Genomic DNA, 17443 nt, shown 5'->3' with positions numbered 1-17443 from the left:
ATTTGGAGGGATTTTAACTACATCCCTGGGACACTGCTGGCTCTAGGGGACACCAATCCGTCAGTACTTCAGAGGGTGGCGTAGTTTGTGTGTGTGTGTGTGTGTGTGGCTAGGCCTGGTTGAGGCTTACTGAGCCTTAGTCCCTCTGGGAAATTGTAAGAGTACTAGGATTCCCCTCCCTGCTGCTCCTCACTGGTTGTTGCCCCCCACTGCCTGTGCTAACATCTCTTTCACATGGACGGACACACACACACGCACACACGTGCACACACACACGTGCACACACACACGCACACACACACACACACACACACACACACACACACACACACACACACACACACACACACACACACACACACACAAAGAGCAAATGCAAAGTTCATTTGTGTACCTCCCTTTCTCTTGTCTTTCAGGTGCTGTGTATTGTTTGAATGTTTGTTACAGCTGTTACAGTTGCATCAGTCGGAGACCCAGCATATCTACCTGTTTCATCGCACCCCCTTTTTTTTCTTTATTCCTTTCTGTCCCTTTCTTTTCTTGTCCTCTGCTTTGTTCTCATGCTGTTCACCCCGTGTCTGTGTCATCACAATAGCCACACAGATAATAATATGAATAATAAAATCAAAGATATAAAGTTGATCCTACAGAGAGTCCAAGGTGCTCCTCTTAGGAAAGAAAATGTGTTTGGCACAACAAAGCATTCAGACTGTGATACTGCAGGACAGGAAAAAGAAACAACGAAAAAAACCCCCCAAAAAACATTAAAACCAAAACTGTCTGATGCCCAGGGAGGGAAATGAGACAGACATAGAGACAGTAAAGATAATTTAGTTATCTGGCAGAGTGTAGTGTTAATTTGCTTTTGAACCGTATTAGTCTTTAACCTAACATGCTTTCCTAATCAGCAAATAGCTAGTTTTAACATCAGTTAAAGTACAGCGGCATTAGCATTAGTATTTCCTAGTCCATTAGGCAATTGTAGCTGTAACAGGTACTTTTTTAGTATCTACTCCACTGGGGTTTCAAGCAATTCGATAATGTGACGTCCACAGACTGCATGCGATTGACTGGCAGATCACTCAATGTCACTCAATGAGTTGTGACAATCAGCCGCTATTTTTTGAACTTGGCAACGAGGAGAAAGGCTACAGAAAACTGCAAGCTTGAGAAAAAGCCACAGACCAAGCAGCAGGTATATCACTGACTTCACATCCTCCTTTGTTGTGGGGTTTTTGTAGCATACTAATTACATCATGGGCCGCCTGGCGCTATTGCCATCCGGTCTTTAAGTCTGACGTCATTAGCTGCGTCCGGGTCCAAACTCCGCTTCAGGTCGCAAAGTCAAAGAAACACTGCGGCATCAGTGAGAGTTTAAAAACTGTCTAAATTATTTCATTGTTAATAAAATGATCAGTGTGGCTGCTCTACAATTAAGTTTAACATCCAGGCATCACTAATTGTGCAGTATTATCCTAATATATTAATATTAGGATTAAGGAATCCTAATATTCCCTAATTAGGGAATCCTAATCCTATCTTATTTTACATTATGTTGCTTTGATAATGTAAAAGAGTCAGGGGGAATAATTTTGTCGTATATTTTGTTTTGGTTTACATAACAATACATACAACAACAAATAAAGTGTTTAGCCCAGCTCTGTTTGCATAGCACAAAGGGAAAGTGTCATATCACAGTTCATGAGATAAGAGGATTACAAGTCTGCTCTGAAGTGGCAAGGCTCACCAACCAGCAAACGTACAGTGAACTTTAATCATCAAAGCACCTGATCTGCTTTTTGCACCAAGGAAGAACTATTGTATCATATGGTAATTGTGTTGATCTGTTGATTTTGTATTTAGTCACTATGTGGTGCAGCTTTTGAATGATCAGATTACAAATTACAGACTACACAAAGTTAACACATAGCTTGCAAGAGAGAAAAGAATTTGAAATATTTTATATATATATGGTGAAAAAAACCCAAACAAAAATACAAACAAAAATATTTAACTACACTTTACCACACAATTTAAAATCTTACCATTTCCTGAAATTTAGATACAAAAAACAAAACAAACAAAACAAAAAGTTAATTTAATGGGAGAAATTTTTTTTTCCTGTTTTAATTTTTTAATTATATTTTTAGTGTTAAAAAAGCATCTAAGTTAAAACAGAAGTCTTGAAAATACTGAAAGTGTACTAATACAAATATGCACCACAACAAAGACTCTTGCTCAGTAGGTTTCAGTTCACTACATAGTTATTTGTGAGTGGGAGTCCAGTAAACTTTGCACGAGACAGCTAATTTAGTGCATCTGCACTGACAATAGTCGCAAGATAGTTACTGTTAATTCTGTAAAAACATTCTTTGTACAGTTGAAACCACAATCAGCTACCAGAATGTTGGTAAGGAAAAAGTATGGATAAGGCTGATCCAGAAGAATGATCCAAAGCATAGCACATCATTTATAAAACATGGCTTGAGCGTGCATGACTCCCAGGATTGATCATTAGACACAGGGCAGAAGCAGCCAAATGAATTCTGAGGTTTTCAGAGCTGTAACAGCTTCAGTTCTTTCGGGAAGGGTTTTCACAAGGTTTAGGAATGTGTATATGGGAATTTTTAACCATTCTTCCATATGTTACGTTAGACTCTGCCCTGTATCCGAAAGTAACTCCATGACATTGAAGTCAGGACTCTTTGCAGGCCAGTCAACGTCTTTTACATGATACTCATCTGTCTTTATGGACCTTGCTGTGTCATATAGGAGCAGGAAAGGGCCCATCCCCAAACTGTTCTCACAAAGTTGGCAGCATGAAATTGTCCAAAATGTCTTTTTATGCTGAAGTATTAAGAATTTCTTCCACTGGAACTAAAGGGCCGGGCTCACTTCCTGAAAAATAATGCCATACCATAACTCCCCCTTACATGGCCTACCACTTCATGGTGGAGTTGCTGTCATTCCTATTTGCTTCTGCTTTGTTATACAGGTACTTCTCAAAAAATTAGCATATTGTGATAAAGTTCATTATTTCCTGTAATGTACTGATAAACATTAGACTTTCATATATTTCAGATTCATTACACACAACTGAAGTAGTTAAAGCCTTTCATTGTTTTAATATTGATGATTTTGGCATACATAACTCATGAAAACCCAAAATTCCTATCTCAAAAAATTAGCATATCATGAAAAGGTTCTCTAAACGAGCTATTAACCTAACCATCTGAATCAACGAATTAACTCTAAACACCTGCAAAAGATTCCTGAGGCTTTTAAAAACTCCCAGCCTAGTTCATTACTCAAAACCGCAATCATGGGTAAGACTGCCGACCTGACTGCTGTCCAGAAGGCCATCATTGACACCCTCAAGCAAGAGGGTAAGTCACAGAAAGAAATTTCTGAACGAATAGGCTGTTCCCAGAGTGCTGTATCAAGGCACCTCAGTGGGAAGTCTGTGGGAAGGAAAAAGTGTGGCAGAAAACGCTGCACAACGAGAAGAGGTGACCGGACCCTGAGGAAGATTGTGGAGAAGAACCGATTCCAGACCTTGGGGGACCTGCGGAAGAAGTGGACTGAGTCTGGAGTAGAAACATCAAGAGCGTGTGCAGGAAATGGGCTACAGGTGCCTCATGCCCCAGGTCAAGCCACTTTTGAACCAGAAACAGCGGCAGAAGCGCCTGACCTGGGCTACAGAGAAGCAGCACTGGACTGTTGCTCAGTGGTCCAAAGTACTTTTTTCGGATGAAAGCAACTTTTGCATGTCATTCGGAAATCAAGGTGCCAGAGTCTGGAGGAAGACTGGGGAGAGGGAAATGCCAAAATGCCTGAAGTCCAGTGTCAAGTACCCACAGTCAGTGATGGTCTGGGGTGCCATGTCAGCTGCCGGTGTTGGTCCACTGTGTTTTATCAAGGGCAGGGTCAATGCAGCTAGCTATCAGGAGATTTTGGAGCACTTCATGCTTCCATCTGCTGAAAAGCTTTATGGAGATGAAGATTTCATTTTTCAGCACGACCTGGCACCTGCTCACAGTGCCAAAACCACTGGTAAATGGTTTACTGACCATGGTATGACTGTGCTCAATTGGCCTGCCAACTCTCCTGACCTGAACCCCATAGAGAATCTGTGGGATATTGTGAAGAGAAAGTTGAGAGACGCAAGACCCAACACTCTGGATGAGCTTAAGGCTGCTATCGAAGCATCCTGGGCCTCCATAACACCTCAGCAGTGCCACAGGCTGATTGCCTCCATGCCACGCCGCATTAAAGCAGTCATTTCTGCAAAAGGATTCCCGACCAAGTATTGAGTGCATAACTGAACATAATTATTTGAAGGTTGACTTTTTTTGTATTAAAAACACTTTTCTTTTATTGGTCGGATGAAATATGCTAATTTTTTGAGATAGGAATTTTGGGTTTTCATGAGTTATGTATGCCAAAATCATCAATATTAAAACAATGAAAGGCTTGAACTACTTCAGTTGTGTGTAATGAATCTAAAATATATGAAAGTCTAATGTTTATCAGTACATTACAGGAAATAATGAACTTTATCACAATATGCTAATTTTTTGAGAAGGACCTGTAATACCACTCACAGTTGACTGTGAACCATTTAGTAACAAATGTGACATCCTATCACGATACCACGCTGGAGTTCACTGAGCTGTTCAAAGCAAGCCGTTCTTTTATAAACGTTTGTAAAAGCAATTTTTATTTGTTTGTTTGTTTGTTTTTGACCAAAAGAACAAAATTCAGTCATTATACATACACTGTAAAATATAAGCTTTAGAAATACAGCCATTGTTTTAAGGATATCTTTCTGTCTTTTAACCACCAATTGGATTTTACCATTTACCATTCAGAGATATGTGTGTAAAACAAATAATGTGATGGCAGAAAATAACCAATATATTTAAAAAACAATTTCAATTCATTCTTTACAGTGTACATAATTGCAACTAAGTTAAAACAGAAGCCTTGAAAATACTGAAAGTATGTCATAACAGAGTCCCCCACCACAACAAAGACTCCTGTTCAGTAGGTTTCAGTTCACTACATATTTGTTAGTGGGAGTCCAGTAAACTTTGGTTGCACAAGACAGCTAATTTAGTGCATCTGCACTGACAACAGTCTCAAGATAGTTACAGTAAAACAAATTTGAATCCAGTGATACATGTTTTTCCAGTTTTTAAAAGAGAAATATTCCATAGGTTGGAGGGGTGGTAGAGATGTAATTCATTCAGAATTACCATGCAACGCCTTTTATACTACTTTTATACTTATTTTTTTCATGAGTGTTTGGGTGGGTTTATGCAAGAATAACCTAACCCTATAACTTGCTAGTGTTATAGAAAGATCATAACTTGTGATATATGAGAAGTCATGTCTGTTCTTGAGACTTAAGCTAAGTAAAAGTTATTCTAACTTGAGAGAAATAAAAGGGCAATTTATGTCCATGTAAATATACAGATAAATTACTATTTCATGGTTTGCCATTAGACTAAGGCAGCATGGAGGGAAATAAAATCTGGGTTTGCTAGAACATACATTTTTTCCTGTCCAGTTGATAGAAAGATTAATAATTCACACATATAGGGGACACACTAAACTAGGCTGGACCATGTGAATGAGACACATAGTTGCAGGAAGCATCCAGTAGATCTACAGAGATAAGTTCAGAAAGTGCTTACATACATTTTTGATCACAAAAGAAACAAAAGTAACCATTAAAAAGCCCTCTTATTGCATTATTGTATAAAAGGAGTACTGATATTCTTCTGTTTCAGCTCATGTTTGGCTGTTTCAAGTATGCATGTAAAAAAATTCAATAAAAAAAGACTAAAACCAAAGTTATTCTTCAGCTGGGGAAGAAACTGTCTAATAAATAGCTACTTTAATGTTTTGTTCAACTATGTGTAGTATTTTGGATACCTCAGAAAGCAGCTATCCAGATGAGTGGATAGCTGCTTGTATAGTGAATACAAAGAACCACAGATTTATCAGAGGTTACAGAGGGTTTGTTGGTTTGCAGACTATTTACATACAGAAAAAGAAGGCTCTGCTTTTTTCTGCTTTTTTGGGCAATGACCAATGAACATTAACTTTGTTTGAATATGCTTTTATTTATTATCTATTTGTTTTCTGTAATTTTCTTCAGATTATCATTTTAAAGTCACAACACCAAATTTTAAGCACATACATTGTAGCTATGTGAAATGGGGATTGCTTTGCTTGTATTATGGAAAATGTGAGTTGCACCATGCACTTGCTGCAGTCAAGTACTTGTGTGGTGGCCTCTTTTAAACTTTCCCCCCATCATTTCTCACCTCTCAGAGAATTGCTCAATGTGCTGTGGCTTCTTCAACTGTAAGTAGTTTCTTATTATATCATGTCAGATTAAAAAAAAAAAAACATTTTTGGTCACTGATGTTTAAGGGTGTCAGGATAATTCTAGCCTCTGAAATAATTGTTCACAGTATTGATATAATTTGCTGTATAGTTTTACTTTCACACTTTCAGTTTGAAAGCGGTTTTGTTTTTAGAATCATGAGTAAGATTTTTAACAGTGATTAGAATACGTTCATGCTTTTAGCGATGTTGAAAGTTTTCTGATCCCATTTGAAATTTTACCACACTGTAAAAGTATGATTGTTTTTTTTTAAACTCACACATTCTTTAATAACTGAAGATAACCGGAAAAACCCAACAAATCAAACATGCATTGATCTGTGCATTGCATTGAAAATAATTATTTAACCTTTTACGAAAATGTTGGGATGTAGATGCATAAAGTATTATTCTGTAACTTGTAAATCAGTAAAATCCTGATACAAGTACAATCCCGAGAAATTCTGTTTTCCTTCTTTTGACTTTCATTTTCTTCTCTCCAGTACCTTTACTCTCCAGGCTCTCTTCCACCTCCTCCGTACCTTCACGGCAAATAATGTTTAAATATCACAGTCTATGGAGACTCCTGCCTGATTTTATCTGTCCACCAGTCAATCACCATTAAAAACAAGAAAGGGCTAAGAGCTGATCCCTGTTGTATTAAAATGTGCTTTGATCTAGCTATCTATGTTTGTAACGATTTTCTTCTAAATATCAGAATGTTTTTCTTCCAAATTCCTTGCTACCTTGATTACGACTTTGACTGGAAAAAAAAGACAAATCAGTTTGTGTGCAGTCAAAACAAAACTGCAGCACTTGAGTCATGCGCCACTGGATTGTACTGGCCATCACATAAATAAATGTGTAGTTTGTGAGCACTGAAAACTTTATTCTTTTAATTTATACTTTGACCTATGCTGCCTGGTTATAACTGTAGGAATTAGTTGTTATTGTTATGCTTCAGTTATACAAGATTAATAAAAGCAATGACCAATCAAAGTTATTCCTGCAGAATCATCAGCGACAACAACCTGTACAGTGTAGATTCACTGTAAATGGTTTGAATTTTACAGGAAGTGCATTTTCTGTGCTTCAGCCAATCACTGTGATTTCCACTTGGTAAACCTTGATCAGCTTGTGACTAAATCTTCCTTTGAGTGGGAAGACATCAGTTGTGCGAGAGAAGGCTGAGGTACCACAATGATCAGAAGACTGCTTTCTTTGATTCTTCTAAGTACATTGTGTGAGTTGACTTCTGCTGCACTGAAACATGTGACACTGTAAACAATATAAAACAAAATCTGTAAGATTGAGTAATGTTTATATATAGATGATACCTTTTTAAGATGCTTTGTCCTGTCATATTCTAACCAATACCGTGTTTTGTTTTGTTTTTTTTAGCTTTGACCCAAGAGAATGAGGGTCCTTTCCAGAGCTCTATAACTGTGACTAAACTTGGAGATAATGTGACTCTGACATGTAGTATCCCTAGGGATGATGTTGGGTTGTCTTACTGGTATAAGCTGAATTTTGGATACATGATTGAAACAATTGCCTCAGGAAGTTTTGACAAAATATCACTTAAGGGACAATTTACCAACTCAAGATTCAGTGCCACAAAAGTGGGTAGTATGTATTCTCTTACCATAAGAAATGCAAGCAAAGAAGATGAAGCAACATACTTATGCCAAGGAGGAACGGCATACATAATGGAATTTTTTAATAGCACGCTTTTAGTAGTGAATGGTAATGTATTTTAATTTGACTGTTTTAGTCATATCTGCTTCTAAACCCAAATAATTACAGTTAATGCTATTTCGTGACTTTTTGTGATTCACACAGATACAAAAACGCTGCAGAAATCTTTCACCGTGAAACAAACTTCAGACGTGGAGTCAGTACATTTGGGAGATACAATGACTCTGCAGTGTTCACTTCTCTCTGAGAACAAAGATGACACAGATCAGTGTCCAGATGAAGACAAAGTGCACTGGTTTAAAGGTGCATCAGAATCCCATCCAGGCGTCATTTACCACGGCAGTCTCAGAAATAAAGAGGACGGTAGATGTGACTACAGTCTGTCCAAAACTATAACAAACTCATCTGATGCTGGGATGTACTACTGTGCCGTGGTGACATGTGGACAGATCCTGTTTGATAAAGGAACAGAAGTAAAGATAGGTATGTTTTTGAAGTATTATTTAAATATTTGCTTATCTGTATCAGTTGTTGCTGCACTGATTTTGTGAGCATGTAAGAGAGCATTTTAAGTTTGATCGATCTTATATAAACATTATAATGTTCTTAAGCCTCACTGGTTTCTTTGACCTATGAAGTAGTTTTTCAGTTTACAGCCCACATGAGTTGATGAATTCACAGGTGGCATTTGGCTGCCTCTGTGACCTTTGCTTCCTTTTTCTCTGTACTTTTCTGTGTATGTGTTTTATCCCCATTTCCTGCAGTGTTCTCTTTGTCACGTAAAGGCCCCTCTGTTTCAACTGCTCATGTTGTCTTGTGTACTTCACATGATGATTTTTGTTGTGACTATGTTAGATCAGTGTTGTTAATATGAACACTTAAAATACACCACAATCCAATAGGAAAATTGTATAATAAGAATATATCACATGAAGTTTACAGGCATGTTAATGAATTAGTTTTGTTTTATTTTTTCAACTGTGTTTAAACTCTCCCAAATATGAATGTGCTGATGTTTAGCAGAGGGGTGCACTATGACACATGTTCAACATAGCTGGGCTTTCTATGTGACAAAATCTAAAATGCAATAAGAGATGATTGGCACATAATCATCTTTCGCTGCAGAAAATCATTAATCTTGTGATTTGATCATGACAAACCCACTGATGAGTAAGATAAATATATCTGTACAAAAACATTAAGGGAACACTTGAACAGTTATCCATATTAAAAAAGGCTACAACTGTATTTGTGAACTCTGTCTGCACCACTCTCTTTTCTTTCCCGTATATGGACAAATTTCCATGAAATAGTAATTTATATGTATTATTTTTTATTTATATTGTACAATCCAATGGGTGAATAAATGAATGCATTCAACATGAGGTACAACATTCATTTTGCCAGATTCAAAGAGAGTCCCCTTTGTGAAAGTGAAAATTGAACTAAGCTGAACATAGTTCACCAGCCCATTAATCTGGCTTTGTTGTACAGCTGTTACTGTGTAATGTAGGGAACGAAAAGTGCTCTTGGGGTTGAGGAGAAAAAGGTTGTCTGCAGGCATGTCATGAACTTCAGGGTGGGGCAAGTTTTTTTTAATATAATTTTTCTGAAGTCGTGCTTAGTAAAAGTTGAACGTATACATAAAAAATCATGAATGAATGTCTGAATTAACTTTTATGATAATTTATTACTGCACATGTAGGAAAATGAGTAGATGAAGTGGTTGAAGTCCAGAATGTTTTTTATTTCTAGCTTTTGTGAAAAGAGTCTTAAAGTCCTAAATATGAAAATAATCATTATACGTACTTAACATAGAACTGATCTGTATGTAGACGTGCACTGTTACACAGACTTGTAAATGAGATGTTAAATGTCTGGGATGTTTTCTCATTCCAGAGGGGTTCCCGCTGGTTACTGTGCTTGTGATACTGCTGACCTGCTCTGTGGTTGTAAATATTGCACTGATTCTCACCAGAAAACAAAAACAAAAACCAGATTGGAAACACAGCAGAGGTAGGTTGCTGACACATGCATACACATATGTACACATGTGCACACACACACACGTACACACACACGTACACACACACACACACACACACACACACACACACACACACACACACACACACACACACACACACAGTAACATCGGGTGTCGCCTTCTGCTGCTCTTGCTCATCTGCTTCAAGGTTCTACTCAAAAAGAAGAACAAAGTTGCCAGTTCATGAACTGCAAAGTTTCTGAACTGGTAGAAATTCAAATGTCATATCAGGTACTATTAGTTCAAGTTTTCTCGGCAGTATACCCCAAACATGTTGTTTGTATTTTCACCACCATAGTTTTTTACGAATTATGAATGTCAGAAATGAACTATGTCCCAACTTCCCACAGAGTACATAAACAGAAGAGTTTCTGCTGAGCCATTTATCAAGCAATGGCAAAAATTTGAGGTGACATTGGGGAAATCCTCACTAATAATGCATGATGTGATAGATTTCAGGCAGAATTAGACATAAACACTATAGATCTATCAAATCTGTCTTGTGCATTTTCATACACCAAACCTCAGAAGCCTACTTCCTGGATAAGTCACAGATACAGAAAGCGAAGCAGAAGTCATATCACGTTTTGTTTTATGACCATGATAGTCATAGACTAATGCAGCCATTGTGGTAGACAGATCTTTTTTGTTGATGTAAAAGAACAGGATGTTCAGAGTATGAATCTTCTGGTGACAGCTAGAGTAGACTAAACTATGAAATGAATGTATCCATCATAATATTTATAGTAAAAAGAACTGAAGCTAACATGACAGCTAACTGAGTCCCTATGCAGTATTAATTCAGTCTTGATGATTAGATTCTTGGTTCTGACCTGGGAAAAATTTACATCAAATAGCATATATTTTTAACACTGTTAACATCTCCTTTTTAGGTCTTCTGCCAATGGTAATGTCTTCTTTTTATTAACAGGAAAAGTTACAGCCTCCAATCAATCTCCAGTCAGCCAACAGGAGAGATCAACTGTGGATCAACTGAATAATGTGGTATATAAAATATTAGATTTTCAGACAAACACAGAACCAGTAAGCTTAAAATTTTCTTTAAGAAAAACACTTTTATCATGTGAAATACAAGCAAATTGTCAAATGAATCTGAAGCTGAAGTGTAAAATTACAGTGTAGTAATCGATCACCACTGGCATCCCAACAAAAGCTGTAAGAGAGGGGGTTGGATTGGACTGATGAGTCAACAAGAATTGAACTTTGACACAGAGAGACACTCGTTAATTTTCAATTTTCAACTATACTCTTTGTTTTTTTTTTTTCATTTTCCATTTTTTAAAATTTAACACTAAAAAAGTACTTTGGTTATTGTTATTAATTTATATGGTTATTCTTATAGGAAGCAGAGTTTGTGAGGTATTTGCAGTTAATTGTGACTATGTTCTGTGTGTTTTTAACCGTATAATGTAAACAGTAACCAGGCTTGAAATTGGTTGTTCAATTACAGTTTGCTCTTACTAATTTGCAGGAGGGTGAAGAAGCGGGAGTAAACTATGCGGCACTTGATTTTCCCTCAAGAACAGCTAAAAGATGAAAGAATAACAGGGAGTTACCGGATGACACAGCATATACTCTGGAATAAGAGACTACTAGTAAATCTCTTTCCCCTTTGAAGAAGATATATATATATATTACATATTTACTGTGTTAATATTGTATGCATGCAATATTGATTAACCACTCAAATGGATAAATACCAATAAATAATCTGCTGTCATTAAAACTCTTATTCCTGTCTATGTTATATGTACCTCATGTGTTCATGATTCATGTATTTGACAAAGACAAGTCACAGTTTATTGTTTTTATTCCTTATTTCAACTTCACAGAAATGATGCTTTAGAGCAGGGGTCTCAAACTCAAATGAGCCGCGGGCCACTTCTGGCACTGTCATCTCATTGGAGGGCCACTTTAAAGTGGCCACTTAAAGGGCCATGCCTGTAACACTCTGCCGTCGTATTAAATCATTTTTCGTATAATAATTAAAAAAAAAATTCTTCACATCAATATGTGGGCCGCAAGTAGAGGTGACGTGGGCCGCAAATGGCACGTGGGCCGCGAGTTTGAGACCCCTGCTTTAGAGTAAAACAAAGCTCATGTTTCCTGAACCTATACTTTTAAATTTAAGTTTACCAATACACATAATACACATAAACACGTAATCATATTACTAATTATATTAAATTATAAAAAAAACAAAACAGAAAGCAGTCACAGGCATGGGATCTGTAACCCAATGTGAGGTTTATTTTAAAATTCAGGACATGCTCAACATTTCCTTTAGCATTCAACTCAACATTTAAGAGAACACACTGTCCTCAGCAAACTCTGCCCTTCTTACTCTTGTTTCTCTAGCAGAAAAATTCAGTGCAGCATAGTTTATATCATCATCAGCTTCAGTCTGTGTAGTAACAAAAAGCATATAAAAAAGTAGTTTAGATGAAGATACAAAAGTCTTTAGACATATTTAAACTAAATTAAAGCATCATTTTCATTACTTACTGGTTGGTGTAAGTTGTCAGTTTGTACTTTCGATACAGCATTTCCTATTCCTGAAATAAAAAAAATATTATCATGATAAATATATGATAGTGAAATACACTTAATGAGACATTTCCTTCTCAATTTACTGCAGTTACTGAAGTTCCACAAAGATATGATACCCACTCTGGAGCATAATCCATTAAAAATTATCATCAGTCTGTTCAATAATTTTTTCCTCATGATTTTAAAGTTGAACTGGTTTTATGTTTTTAAAATACATGAATGTTAAACCACTGTTAACGCTTACCTTTACATTTTTTACATACCCTTCGGTTGCAGATGAAGAAAACGTTTCCAATAACAGAAACGGCCAAACAGGCTATTAATATTGTCATTTGAATAAATACTGGTTGTGTTGTTTGCTCTACAAAACAAACAAAGAAATCAGTTCTTAAAAACATGTTTTGAGTATAACTTCCAGTACGGGAGACAAAATCAGGTACAGGTACCTTGAATATTAAGTATAGTTCCATTTCCAGATATTATTTCCCCACATGTGGCCACAGCACAGTAGTAAGTCCCAGCATCAGAGGAGCTGACATTCTTAGAAAAGCGATAAACACATCTTTTCTGAGGGTTAGATCTGTTCTCATATTCATTATCTCTTTTTCTATCAGTGTAGATGATGTTTGGATGAGATCCCGCTCTGAACCAGAAAACATTATGATCTTCTGGACATGTCTTGTTTTCTGACTCAGAGAAGACTGAACACTCGAGAGTCGCTGTGTCTCCTGAATAGACTGGATTTGATTCCATCTGCTTTTGGACAACGATATAGTTTGATGACATCTGAGTGTTTCCTGTGTAATACAAAACACAAAAACATTATTCAAAACATGCTCAGAGATTTTTAAAATGTTTGTAAAAGTAGAACAGTTGAATACCTTTTACTAACAAATACATCCCACTCCATTCACTACTAACACTACTGCCTTGCTCACAGTGATAGTAGCCCTCATCTTCTTGGACTGTCTTCACAATAGTCAGGTTGCCAAAATTTTTATCAATTTTTGCCTCAAATCTTGATTCAGGAAACTCTGAAGTATACACAGGATGTTGGGTACCATAAAATGTAACACCTAATTTAAGAGTATCTCCGACACTCTGCTTGTACCACTGGACTCTACTGCTGATCTCTTTAGTACTTCTAGCACATGTTAAAGTTGCTGCTTCACCAAGATGAGCGGTTTTCACTGGAACCAGAGAATCTGAGTGAAAACAAAACATAGAAAAATAAAAATCACGAGGGGAAAATATTCCAATATTCCAATGTGTGTTATTACACACACACGCACACACACACACACACACACACAAATCTATTCAACATAAATAATTATATTTCAGACATGTGATCAGAATAAAAAATAAATAAGTCTTTACAGCCTTGATGGAGAAAAACCAAGACCATCCATAATATGACCATCTTGACACTGCTCCTTGTTGAGGCATTTCAGTAGGTTTAAGAGGTGACATGTGCTTGTTTGTTAGACCATCTGATTGGTTGAAGCATCTGATTGGTTAACAGAGAACAGACTTAAAAGTACACTTCCTGTCACACTGATCTTAACATTTTTTGCCTCTTTTTCATCTTCTTCTGCAGTGTTTCAGATGTCTGTCTGATAGTAGTTCATGTCGTCAGATGTTAAGCACAGGAACAGCAAATGGCAATTCTACTCCGGGTTGTAATATGTGCTGCAAGAAATACCTCAAATACATCAAACTCTGCACTACAGAGGAAGTTTACTATCTGTATGTTTCATTGGTGCGGGGCAATAACATTTTGTTCGTCATAAGATCTGAAGAGCAGGATGAACAAATACTAAATGGTTTAGCTTCTTCAAAAAACACAGTTAATGTGCAATTTGTGGACGAATTTACATGAGAAGCAGCAGCAGATATTTTGGTTAATATCATATAAATTATCCCTATGGTGGAGCTATAGGTAAAGCCAGAATCATGCCAAGTGCAAGATCTCAACCATCACATGCCTGGACAACAGCAACACCCATGTTAGGATGCTCTCCCTTTAATACAGTATTGCCACACAGACTGGTTTCAAAGCAGAGCAACCTGGGCCTCAACAGCTCGCTTTGCACTAGGATACCAGACCTCTTTAACAATAGACCCTAGAACATCAGTATGTTCTGGGGTCAGTAGAGATGAAATTAACTTTTCTATTGTCAAAGACAGTTTTTCTTTAATCAGGCTCTGTGCAAATTTTCCGTTAAGTAAGTGACTGACATGCAATTCAATATTACCATAATTTTTTTTTAACCTCATTGACTCCAGCATTTACAAGGTTAATACTGAGGTGGCAAAATATGCATACAGGCTAAAATTCAGTTCAATTCAGTCCAAATTAATGTTATTTATGTAGCACCAACTGACAACAACAGTCCAAAAAAGAGAAAATATCAGTGAGAAATGGTTCTGTGGAGGAAATGACTGACTTGTTTGATTTCAAAGTGGAACTTGCTTTAGGATTTTCATGTAGCAATTTATAATAATGTTGCAGTAGTAAGTAAGTAAGCAAGTAAGCATTAGCAAGGTATTAGTAAGTGCTTATTGATAATTTATAAAGTGTTACTCATCTTTAGTATATAATTTATAACTACAGATATAAATGTTTATTTTTGTTTAACAACCCCATATATAATGTGTTCATAGTATCATTTATAAAGTCTAAATAAGTGATGTATTTATAAGCACATTTATCTATATGATGATTAAGATATAACCTCATTGCTTGTGAGTGTGTTAATAGAGGTTTTATTAATACTTATTTCATAGGGTAAATTATGGTTATTTCAGTCAGTTACTAATTGTTAGTTAAGTATTTCGTGCGAGTTCATATAAAGTGAGGACTGTTTGTCCCTTATAAAGCATTTATTAATGAAAACAAAAGTATCTCAAAAACCAGCTATCTTTACAGCAGAAAAATGATGCAGACAAAACAAACAGAGATACAGAACGTACTAATTTATTACCAGATGTAAACATTAACCACCTGGGTTTTACAGAATACTAACTTTGTAAGAGGGGTTTAAGCAAGTTCACTTATCGAGTTCACTTAATTTTCCTCTTTCCTTTCACTCTTTAACATTTTTAGCTTCTTTATTACACTTTTTGAATTGGTTACATACTGTTTGGTTTACTGCTTTCTCACACTGATTACGTCTATCTTTCAGAGTAGATGGTTCTTGGCTGACATTTATTTGATGTCAATTTTCAGGTTTGAAAAAAAGAACACATTACACTAACCTGGACATGAATTGTTGTGAGAGTTAAAGTGTCTCATGGGAAGATTTGGATTTGATTCTATTGGCTGCTGGAAAGTGTAGTTTGTTGTGCACTTTTTCTTTACACTTTCTGTCATATTGGTCTCATCCTGAGCTTTTTCTGAGTCTGTGTCCAAGTGCGCAATAGTATGGTAATATAAGGATTGTAACCATTGTTACCTATATAATCACAATTCCAAAGTTGGGAAGCAGTGTTAAATATAGATAGGAACAAATGCAAATATTTGCATATCTCAGAATCCCATGTTAAGGTGACAATAAAACAAAGAAAACACAATGGTTGTGCCATTTTAACATATGCTTAAGTTTAGTACATGTTTAATATGATGTCAGCAACACATCTCAAAAAAGTTGGGATAACAGAAGGATAAAACACTAGATGGTACTATAAAGAAACAGCTGGAGGAACATTTAGCAACTAATTACCTTAAATGGCATGAGGGCGACCACACAGTGGATATAAAAAGTACATCAGAGAGGTAGAGCTTCTCAGAAGTAAAGATGAGCAGAGGTTCAATAAACCTGCAAAAAATAAGTAAACGGATAGTGCATTAAAGAAATGAAGACGCGAGTGCAAGCAAGGTGGAGTGAGTGGAGTGGAGTGGAATTGCCACAGAAGGATAGCAGCAAAAGTAAAAGTCAAAGTTTACATGACTGGCAGTGAGCCCTGCTTTAATGTATGGTTTGAGACTTAGTAAGGGAGGCAAACTGATTCACTTGTGGAGAGCAGGGACTGTGCATGTTGTGAAGGAGAGCATGTAGCAGGTTGGTGTGACAAAGGAGGATGCTTAGAATGGGATGAGATAGAGGCAGATGATCACAATCACAAGGTCTTTTTTATTAATTTTAATTAGTGACAACTGACAGACTGACAAATTATTTTTATTGATATTTATACATCATAGAAAGATTTAAGTTAAAAGACGTATCAAAATATAACAACAACAACAATATTAATAATAATAATAATAATAATAGTAATAATAATACATCGTATTATAATTGTAACTTTTTTCTTTAATAATCACTGGGGAATTACATTTAAAGGATTTAATAACTCATCAGCAGGTGGCAACAGAGTATTTTTCATCATATCATTAACATGTGGGGCCTGCAAGGTTCCTGCTCCTCCTATCAGTGCATCTGAAACTAAATGACTTAATCTCAGGCAATAAAACCAGTCATCATTACTTTTATGAATTTTAACTTTAGCACTTCAACAGTTTTTGTAGTACTTGTAGTGCGTGGCTAACTGTGGTGTTACTTTGTGTTCCACCACTCAGTAGAAGATTGTGCAAATTAAATTAGATTTTGTACGTGTTGTCTGTTGACCTTAATAACGTCGACCATTCATAATGAAACAAAGTGCTAAAAAGTTTTGGCTCATGCGTTCTGCTGTCACATCCACTCTCTGATCAGCTTCTTGTAAAAA

General features: G+C 36.4%; 1 protein-coding gene across 1 annotated transcript; it reads left to right on the top strand.

Moving 5' to 3' along the window:
- Positions 1–7587: 7587 nt before the first annotated feature.
- On the top strand, positions 7588–11778 carry LOC134635959 (uncharacterized). The gene is made up of 6 exons (XM_063485664.1): positions 7588–7639; positions 7798–8142; positions 8239–8577; positions 9994–10110; positions 11073–11146; positions 11634–11778. The coding sequence occupies exons 1-6, from the start codon at positions 7597–7599 to the stop codon at positions 11697–11699; spliced, it is 984 nt and encodes a 327-aa protein (XP_063341734.1). The 5' UTR covers positions 7588–7596; the 3' UTR covers positions 11700–11778.
- The last annotated feature ends 5665 nt before the right edge of the window (positions 11779–17443 follow it).

This window comes from Pelmatolapia mariae, linkage group LG2, assembly GCF_036321145.2.
Source record: "Pelmatolapia mariae isolate MD_Pm_ZW linkage group LG2, Pm_UMD_F_2, whole genome shotgun sequence".
In the NCBI taxonomy this organism is placed as follows: domain Eukaryota; kingdom Metazoa; phylum Chordata; class Actinopteri; order Cichliformes; family Cichlidae; genus Pelmatolapia; species Pelmatolapia mariae.
The sequence above is the reverse complement of the archived record's forward strand: the minus strand, read 5'-3'. Positions and strand labels throughout refer to the sequence as shown.

Bases quoted from the DNA above. Each gene is read 5' to 3' on its own strand.
- LOC134635959 (XM_063485664.1), top strand. From the start codon at position 7,597: ATGATCAGAAGACTGCTTTCTTTGATTCTTCTAAGTACATTGT. The intron at 8,143-8,238 runs GTAATGTATTTT...TGATTCACACAG, and splicing joins CACGCTTTTAGTAGTGAATG to ATACAAAAACGCTGCAGAAA. The intron at 10,111-11,072 runs GTAGGTTGCTGA...TTTTATTAACAG, and splicing joins AGATTGGAAACACAGCAGAG to GAAAAGTTACAGCCTCCAAT.